This window comes from Quercus suber, unplaced genomic scaffold (genome assembly GCF_002906115.3).
Source record: "Quercus suber isolate HL8 unplaced genomic scaffold, Cork oak 2.0 scaffold_218, whole genome shotgun sequence".
Lineage (NCBI taxonomy): Eukaryota > Viridiplantae > Streptophyta > Magnoliopsida > Fagales > Fagaceae > Quercus > Quercus suber.
The window spans coordinates 360,320-369,692 of NW_027069676.1; the positions used below are offsets into that span (position 1 = coordinate 360,320).

Genomic DNA, 9,373 nt, shown 5'->3' on the forward strand with positions numbered 1-9,373 from the left:
AGTTTTTCTTCTTTTTTTTTTTTTTTTTTTTTTTTTTTTTTTGTGATTTCATTTATTTGATAAAAAACTTCTTCTGAATCTAAGCTCTGGTTTTGTCTGATTGAATCACTGATCTTCTTTGATCAGATGCACAACGCCATTTTCTAAGGTTTCATAAATGAATAACTTTGTATCTTAGAGTGAAACACTGCCAATTATGTCATGTGTTGCATAGGATGTCAATATAGTGACTCTAATAGTGAATCCTGCTAATTCATTGAAATGACTTCGTAGCTTAAAAATGGACAAAGTTGATAATGTTATTTATAAATATAGGTTGTCAAATTCACTAGTTTGAACTTACATCAACCACCTAAGGCTGTAAATGAACCGACCTGTTTACTAACAACTCTGGCTCAGCTCGAAAATAATGTTTCTTTTTTTTTCTCTATCTACCAAAAAAAATGTTACTTTATTTGGCAAATGAGCCATGCTTAAGCCTAAGTTTAAGCTCGGCTATTAAACAAGTTGTCCTCACATGTAATAATGTGTTTGTGAACAAGCTTGTGAGTTTAAGGCTTGATTTAAGCGAAAAGCACCGACGTGGCATTTTGGCTGCTGAACCCGCGTCTGATGCGGGGTGCGGTGGGTGACGCCGCAGCTTGCGCGTCAGTCCGTGTCCTTTTTTTTTTTTCCTCAGTGTGATACATGCCGATTCGCGCCGACACGACGTAGATTCGGGCCGACGTGCGCGGAATCGGGTTGATTCACGCCGATTCGAGCCAAATCGGTCTGTATTCAACCACCGATACCGGCGCCGAACCAGCCGATTCAGGCCGAAATTCAAAAAAACAAAAAAAAAAAAGTTGCAAAATGCACTATTTGGGAAAAAATAACAAAACCCTATCTCTATCTCACTTCTCACTTCTCACCGATTCATTCTCTCATTCTCATCTTCAGCTCTCTCTCACTCTCTGTCTCTGGTCTCTGTGCTCCACGACTCTCTACCTCAGGCCTCTGCTCTCCGTTAGTCCGTCTCTCCTCTCTCACACAATCTCACTCTCACACTTACACGTCACAATCTCACTCTCAACTCACTCACAACCTCACCGACCCGGCAACCCACTCTCAAGTCTCAACTCAACTAAGTCAACTCAAGTCTCAAGCTCAGGTATCAACTCAAGTCTCAAGTCTCATTAATCATTATACTCTCACATGCTCTGACTATTACTCAATGTGTCTGTGATCTGATTTTTTTAAAAAAAATTTTTTCTTTTAATTTTTTATATAAGCCGTCTGTAATGTCTATGATCATGGAATGTTTTAGTTTCAAACTTGTGGGTTGTATTTAATTTATGAACATCATGCTTTAGTTATTATCTACTATTGTTCTTAAATTTGGTATATGTTTATATAATGTGAAAAAGTATGCTTAGCAATATATTAAAAATATAAATAAAAATATTTTTAATAATTTTTTAATCGTCGCACCTCACCGCACCCACACCCTATTTTTTCAAAAATTGCCGAGTCCCGCACACGCACCCGCACCCGCATCCGAGTCCGGAAACGCACCCATGCTTCATAGGATTTAAGTATATATGATATATATTTGTATTTATACTTGTATAAGTGGGAGCTTTGTTTATTGTGTACAACCTTTATAATGAATACATGTATAAAATAATTTCCACTATAATTTAGTTATTAATTATTATCATAGATTTGTGAATGGATAAAATAATTATAGTCGTAGTGTTTACTCAATATGAAAAAAAAAAAGGGAAAAAAAAAAAGAGTTAATCAAGTAGCTCCTAAACAAGCTTGAGCTTGTTTGACAATAAAATGAACCAAGTTTGAACATATAATATATTTTGGTGATTAGCTTAGAGTTAGCTCATGTTTGAAGTAAAACTAAATGAACAATCCTGAAATTTTAAATTCTTTGCTCGGCTCGTTTACACCCCCACCTCCCCAAAAAAGTAAATTAAATATTCTATTGTGGATATCTGAAATCATTAACAATATTCAAGCATATCTGACTATAAATTTTACTTAACTCATTTGAATATTGGACTGATATAAACAGTGCATTCAAATTGCAATATCTGTTTAGTGAACTTGAGAGGGCTCTGTTTAAAGAAATCAATCATTGAAATTTTACAGGTGATAATTTTTTTACTCATTCAATCTCATTGCCATACAAAAGTTGTCTCTCACTTCATATGGTGGTTTTGATGAAGGTGCTGATGATAATAGTTAGGAACACTATGCTGGCCTTTCGACAAAATTGAAAAGGAAACCCATGTAGTTCACTTTGAATGCACCTTCTTTTCTTAAGTTCTATTTATTTTTAGAAATGTTCCTTACTTCATGAAGCATTGCTTTCTTTTGCAATTTGGGCCACTTAGATTGGGGGACCTTATTGCCTCAATGTTACTTTGAGCCTANTATTGCCTCAATGTTACTTTGAGTCTATTTATTAGTGGGACCTTAGTGCATTGTTATTGGAGCTACCTAACTATAATTCTTACTTTGAGATTACTCTATGCCAAAGTTTCTTCAAGGTGCACCTAGTGGTTGGAGGTGGGGTGAGCGTAAACCCAAATATCCTGAGTTCAATCCTTACTAGGAGTTCCCTAGATTACCTGATCTAGTTCTGGCAGGTGGGGTTGTGATATGTAGTTTACTCCACAGGTATGGGTCAAAAGGCCAAAAGGAAAAAAAAAAAAAAAGAGGTAGAAGAGAACAGTTAGAGAGAAAAGCCTTCTAAAAATTTTCTCATGAGGAATCCCTCAAATAGATGGCGAGATAACAAGAAAGCAATAAAAGCTTCAAGTTCATAGGGGCTTGAGTTACCTTCTCCCATGACATAGTCAGTGCTCTCCTTTAAAGAATCTACATTGGCTTCCTCATCTACGCCATCAACATACTCCCTTTAAAAGTACTTGATCCACCCCTAAAAGTTGGTTGTAAAGCCTTTGTCCCCGCCAATACTGGTGTCTTTTGGTACTTCCTCACTTGAGGCTTTCCCTTTTCTTGCTGCCTTTAGAACTGGTTTCTTTAGCTTCATCAGGAGACAAAGAAATGTTGACTACTTCATCATTTTCAAACAGGGAAGTCTCAGTATCTCATTGACATCCTTTAAAGATGGAGAGACTTCTTGACACCCTGTGAAGAAGGTGTGAGTAATGGGATTCTACCAATACAAAAGCAAGAGAAGGCTTTCACTGTCCTTGCTAATCTCCAAACCATTAAATATGAGTATTGTGTGCACCAAATGCACCTTTTGTAGAATGTCCGTAAAAGGAGGATGAGCTAACAGCCTTCAACTACAATTTCTCCAACCTCTGGAAACGAAAGTATGAGATTTGAAGACCACATCTATGGTGGGAGCAAAATCCCCTTTGCAAGTACCAAGTTTGGAATGTGCTTCAAATCTAGATCCATTGTTAAGAGATCACTAGGTTCCCCACATGCTATGTAGGGAGGATTTTCAGAATAAGGAAATGAGTCCAATCAAGACTTTTGTCAAACAAGTAATCCTCAAAGAAGGGAGGAATAATCCATTATTCCTATGTGGAAGGATTTTCATCTCCCCCAACAGCGCCTAGTGTTTTTAAGGGTGAAGCATCTGAAAATTTTACAGAGTTAATCTTAGACCACGTTTGACACCCATGGTTTGTGGTTTGGGAAAGATTTTGGGTTTCGGGTTGAAGAAGAAGAAGAGGATAAGATGGGAATGAGAGAAATAAGGGAAGAAATGTTTCTTTTCCTTTTATACTTTGGGAAGTTACTTTTTTCCCTCTAAAAAGAGATTACTAAAATGAGGGTCTTTTCAATTTGATATGTGTAAACAAAGGAAAAATAAATTGAATCTCTCACAAGGGAGCAGTTGATGGTGAGAAAACCAAGGAAACCGCCTTCACAGACAAAGTGGAAAGGCCCAACCCTTCACCAATAGATTCAGTTTTACTTTGTTTCATTTTTGTTAACTGATATGTTTACATTCTTTGCCTTTGTGTAGGGATTTTATATGCAATAAAATAAACATAAAGCATAACATAAATGTAAATATGCAATTGTAAACACATAATGAAAACAAACTACTTTTATATAATATATATATATATAATTTTGTTTAAACATTACAAAATTTGAAAGGGGGATTTATATAATTTGTCCTGTGACCTATTATCGTTTTCCTATATAAAAACACAAGTAAAAAAAAAAAAAAAGCTATTTTAAGGAAAACTAAAATCCTACAACCTAAGCTAGTAATATAGCTTACATAAAAAACAAAAATTACAAAAAGAAAGCTACAGGTTCAACCTAAGGAGAACGAGGCTTGTAGGCATCCTTATCAACATCAAAGGCAGAATCCTCTTGAGGGTAATCCGGAGTCATGTCCTCTTCCTCTTTTTCGCCTTCATCATCTTCAAAGTCAAAGCTATCAAAAGACTCTTGCTCCTTAGAGTCAGCATTAGACTCAGCTTTAGAGGAAGCGCTTGAGTCAGAGCCCTCTTGGAAGACCCTATGCCTTCTCTTGCGCTTGAAGAAGACGCCATAAGCAGCATCCTCAGCAGCATCTTCAGCATCCTCTTCGACCTTCAACCGAATCTCCTTAAAGTCCACCTTTTGAAGTATTACTTGTACCATTGACAACTCCTGATTTTAGTATGCCTTACAATGTCATCACAATTACATGCACGGTGTTTGCATTATATTTTGGATCTTTGCTCAATGTACTTCGAAGACGTGTTGGCGAAGAGGAAAGAATTCTGAAAAACAGAGGTAAGTCTCTCTCGGTTTATTATTAAAGGGTCTATCGGTTTAAATCATTGACTCATTTGTGATCATACAAGTTTGTAGAATAATTAGTAAGCAACACAGTACTACCCTCACCTAGGGTGCCTCGACAGTAAGGGAGAGTGTAAACTTGGTTCGATTCCTAGTTGAGGCATTTCACGATTTACCCGATGCCTGCTTACTGGGGTGTGTAGGCATCCGGGGTTTGCCCCTCAAGGGTGGTCCTACTGGCCCATACCTTCAAGGGGATTCCTTGTCATCAAAAAAAGAAAGAGGGAGCAACACAGTACCGATCATAATAACAGCTGTCCATGTGTCTTTGATATATATCCTGCAATTTAGCTGGCTTGCTGTTTCCCTGCTCCTTATGTTTGCCTTTTATTATCCTGCTTGCAGCTTCCAAGAAAGCTGGTCGGCTTCCTCAGCTGCTATCCCGGTTGTCTGCCAAGCTTAGAGGAAAGGAATGGGAACCCCCTCAGTCTCACTCAACTTCATCATCCATAATCAGTTCAAAACTTATACTAAAAGTCTTAATAGTGGCTGGTGTGGCTGTTTTTTGGCAATACTACTCTAAATGACATTAGCAAGCCAACTAGGTATTTCAATGTACACTATGTGCCAATGAGTATGTACAATATTAGCATCTAACCCAAAACTAACACCCTAGTTTTATGTGTAGGGTACACACTTTGCTAAGAATCATCTTAAATGAATTGACTTATTTACTGACTTCTTTAAATATTAATTACCTTCATCCGTCATTTCCTGGTTAATCACTATTCGACAGTTTTGAGTTTGCAACTGGAAACTAGGCGAGGCCAATCAAACTTGCCTATGCTGTACCTTTCTTCTTTCCTGCATTCTTATTTGCACTATCAAATTCAAAATTTATTATACAGAAATTCCCTTTCTTTTTGTCTTTCCCTTATTCTTCCTTCTTTGGACATACAAGTGTTCTTTTTGAAAACAGAAGGCAATCTCAGCCCTCCACAAACAACAACTAAAATGGGAACCATGCTTAAGATTCCTTTAAGCCCCAAAAAATTTACAAGTCTATTGCGTGAGGTATCAGAAATATCCGGCCAAGTGGTTACTTTGGCTTGAACGTTTTATAAGCTGCACAACTTGGTTCAGTGTGAAATTGATTACCCTACTACTTGATACGCTTCTCCATCCGTACTCATTAATGTGTGAATCTACCAAGTTTTGCACTAAAACACAGATTTTGCCTTTTCATGTGTGTTTATCCTACAAGTATCTTATACATCCGACATGAATCCTTACTCTAAAGTTTTAGTCCCACAATTGTATGTGACTCATGCTATGAAGGGATGATGCATAACTTCCCCTGGTTATTTGTAGTGCTGAGGGAACGCAGATTATTTTTACACGACAAGTTGTAATGACTCTTCAAGCTGCCTGTCTTATTTCAATCGAGTTTGTTCTGAACTGCTAGCCAACTTATAAAGCCAAGTTTAGGTATGGTTATTGATTGCCAAATAATTTAATATACAGTACAAATGGTAATCACCAAGATCAAGTTGTCCAAACAATTTTTACCTGATTGAACTGATTTCAACATCCACGGCTGAACTCATGGAGTCTCAAGCAGAAAAGACATTAAAATATGAATATTATTTTCATAAGTAGAGTCACACCAAAGATGTTTCTGTTTGTGTAATGTGCAAAAAGAAAAAAAAAGAAAATATACTCTAACACACCCAGTATAGGAATTTATTATTGCTAGTGACCAAAGGAAATAACCCATAAACTAGAATCCCAAGATGATTTCATGTGTGCAAAGAGAATGAAAATCAAATCATGTTCTAAACTGCTGAAAATCAATTGTTGGTAGATCACAAACATTTATTTGTAACAATGGCCATTAAATTACAAGACCTTTCAAGCAATATACATAGCAAAAGCCTTATATTTGTATCAAAGGCAATTAAATTACAAAATTTTACAAACTTACCACGCTTATATCCTCATCTAAAACCATTTACAAGTTGACAATCTATCAGGAGACTAGAAGTAAAGAAAAAAGAAACTTATAAGGGGGTGAAACCATGGAAGAGAACGAAAGAGAAAGAAACAAAAAGAAGCCTCATGTCATCCTCTTGCAAGGAGAAGCTTCAATTGTCTCATCTCCTCGCATCCGCTTCAAATTCTTACTTATATAACTGCATGTAAATTGAATATCTGCAAAAAGGCCCAACCAGTATCATTTACAATTAGTTTGCACAGTAAACAAAACACAAAACAAATCTTTTGTATCTGGGGAAGGGGGCAATTGGTTGGACATTTAGAAAGATACTGGTCATTAAATTGTTAGTCAGGTCAGTATTATGAGGATGGGCCATTTAGTTAAACCCAAGCTCTATTCCAAAAAACAAGAAATTCCAACATGAGCCAAATTAAGCAAAGGTGAGATCATGTGGGTAGCCATAGAGATACAAGGGAGAGATAATGCTTTCATCTAAGCAGAAATATTCAACCCAAATCCAACAGGGACCACCTGGCTTCCATGTCTTTGGAGGAAAGGAGAAATATCACATATAGTTGATGACTTCAAGCAAGAGTAACAAACGGTATAAAACTAATATATACAGATGAATTTTAAGTCACATGTCTAGTCAATGTACCTGACTCAGTTTCATTTATCTTTAACTTCTTGAGTAGGCTTACATCTTCCAACATCTGCTTTCTCTTGGAGCTCAGGCCATGGAGAGCTTCGCCTCCTGAAAGAGCCAACCACAGGTTTGTTAGTTTCAGAAAGCATATTTTCTAAGCCCTAATGTTATGCCAATCTTTCATTATCAAGAACATTCCAAATTGACATATGACTTGAAGACATTTCTTATAATCGTCCTTCATTATCACAACCTGTTAAACAAGCACACAAATTCTTTTTATTGTTTTCTTTAAATATACGTTTCTTCACTGCACATGACTAAAATTCCCAAAATTGCAACATCAATTCCAAACATGGTATAGTATGGCTAGAGTTAAAAAATGACCATGGCATGAAAGCAGCTTAGGAAATTATAATTTTCCAAAACATTATCAGTTTATCACAATGACATCCGAATGTTTACCTGTGTCCCTTTCCTTCAACCTTTTATTCCTCACCAAGTTGAAATCTTCAGCTTGTGGCCTTGTACTATCACCATCAACTTTGTCTGCTGCTACATAGTAACTTCCATCAACAGCATCTTGAGGGTCACACACCCCTGGAAAACCATAAGCATATTTTAATGAAAGAACCGAGTGATCAAATCACACTAGGGAAAGACTGTGTACAACATTGTATATATTGTATAGCATTGTGCACACCATTGGACAGCATCATTCAATTTTTTGGATAAATTTCTGAAACCATTTGTGATGTGACCCAATCCTTCTCGCAAAAGTGCTACAACATTATATTACAAACTAATATCACAAACAACTCAACCCTTCCCAGATAGTCTCACCATGAAAGTTTGAAGTGACTGCTTTTGCTCACTAAAAATCTCAAAATCAAAACAAACAGATGTTTATTTCACTTTTTCACATTTTTTGAAGAAACCCAACAGAGCATATAACATTAACTATATATTCCAAGTCCAACCTACAGGTTAAAAGAAAAGCCAAGCAAATAAATAAATACCAATTTTTCTTTCATTCTCCCATAAACTCTGAGAAACCCTTTAAAAGTAAAGAGAAAAGAAAAAGAACAACATACTCTTAGAGCCAAGTTTGGTAAGCTTGCCATCAACAATAAGAGCGTCTTGGTGATTTTTCCCAGTGGAGAAGCCTCTGGCAGAGAAGAAAGAAATAAGGGAGTTCCAGGTGACTGAGGAGGCTATGAAATCAACCCCTCTACTAATGAAGTGACCATTGAGCTTTAGAGTTGATGGGTCGAGCCCAAAGGTCCGAGCTGCCATCAACAATAAGAGCGTCTTGGTGATTTTTCCCAGTGGAGAAGCCTCTGGCAGAGAAGAAAGAAATAAGGGAGTTCCAGGTGACTGAGGAGGCTATGAAATCAACCCCTCTACTAATGAAGTGACCATTGAGCTTTAGAGTTGATGGGTCGAGCCCAAAGGTCCGAGCAACGGAGCCCAGGTCGAGTCTCTGCTCGTCCCATACCACCAACCACACCGCCTTTGATACTAAGGGACAGAACAGCTTGACGCTTCTCTGTTTATTGCTCATTCCTTTCTCTCTCTCTGTTTGTCTGTGGAGACTCTGCGGCAGTTGTCTTGTCTGAGGATATCGGGTGACAGTGTTTACTGTGCTATGGTTCTAACGGCTTCTGGAATTGTCTCTCTCTACTCTCCAGAACTTGTTACTACTTTTATTATTATTATTGCTATTTTATTATTAAAAAAAAAAACAAAAACAAAATATCTAGGTCGGAATCAGAGTTTTATTAGGAACGGTAAAAGCAAAACTAATTTTAGCATTTAATTTATATTATTTACAATTTATAATCTACAATATAATATTTTGTCAAGTTTTTGAAAACTTCACAATTTTACCCATTATTATTTTAATACATATTTTTAAATTTGATTTTATAGTTAAATTCTTCATTAAATTC

The 9,373-nt window shown here is 36.7% G+C and overlaps 1 protein-coding gene and 1 long non-coding RNA gene across 2 annotated transcripts; one reads left to right on the top strand and one right to left on the bottom strand.

The window, feature by feature from the left end:
• Positions 1 to 4,620: 4,620 nt before the first annotated feature.
• On the top strand, positions 4,621 to 5,527 carry LOC112030734 (uncharacterized). Its single transcript, XR_010631496.1, has 2 exons — positions 4,621 to 4,773; positions 5,185 to 5,527. It is a non-coding gene; the product is annotated as an uncharacterized LOC112030734 (long non-coding RNA).
• Positions 5,528 to 6,596: 1,069 nt separating this feature from the next.
• LOC112030741 (uncharacterized) lies at positions 6,597 to 8,717 on the bottom strand. Its single transcript, XM_024063408.2, has 4 exons — positions 8,516 to 8,717; positions 7,887 to 8,021; positions 7,434 to 7,529; positions 6,597 to 6,990 (listed from the first exon to the last, which is right to left on the bottom strand). Exons 1-4 carry the CDS (start codon positions 8,715 to 8,717, stop codon positions 6,896 to 6,898), a joined length of 528 nt encoding a protein of 175 aa, XP_023919176.2. The 3' UTR covers positions 6,597 to 6,895.
• Positions 8,718 to 9,373: the final 656 nt, after the last annotated feature.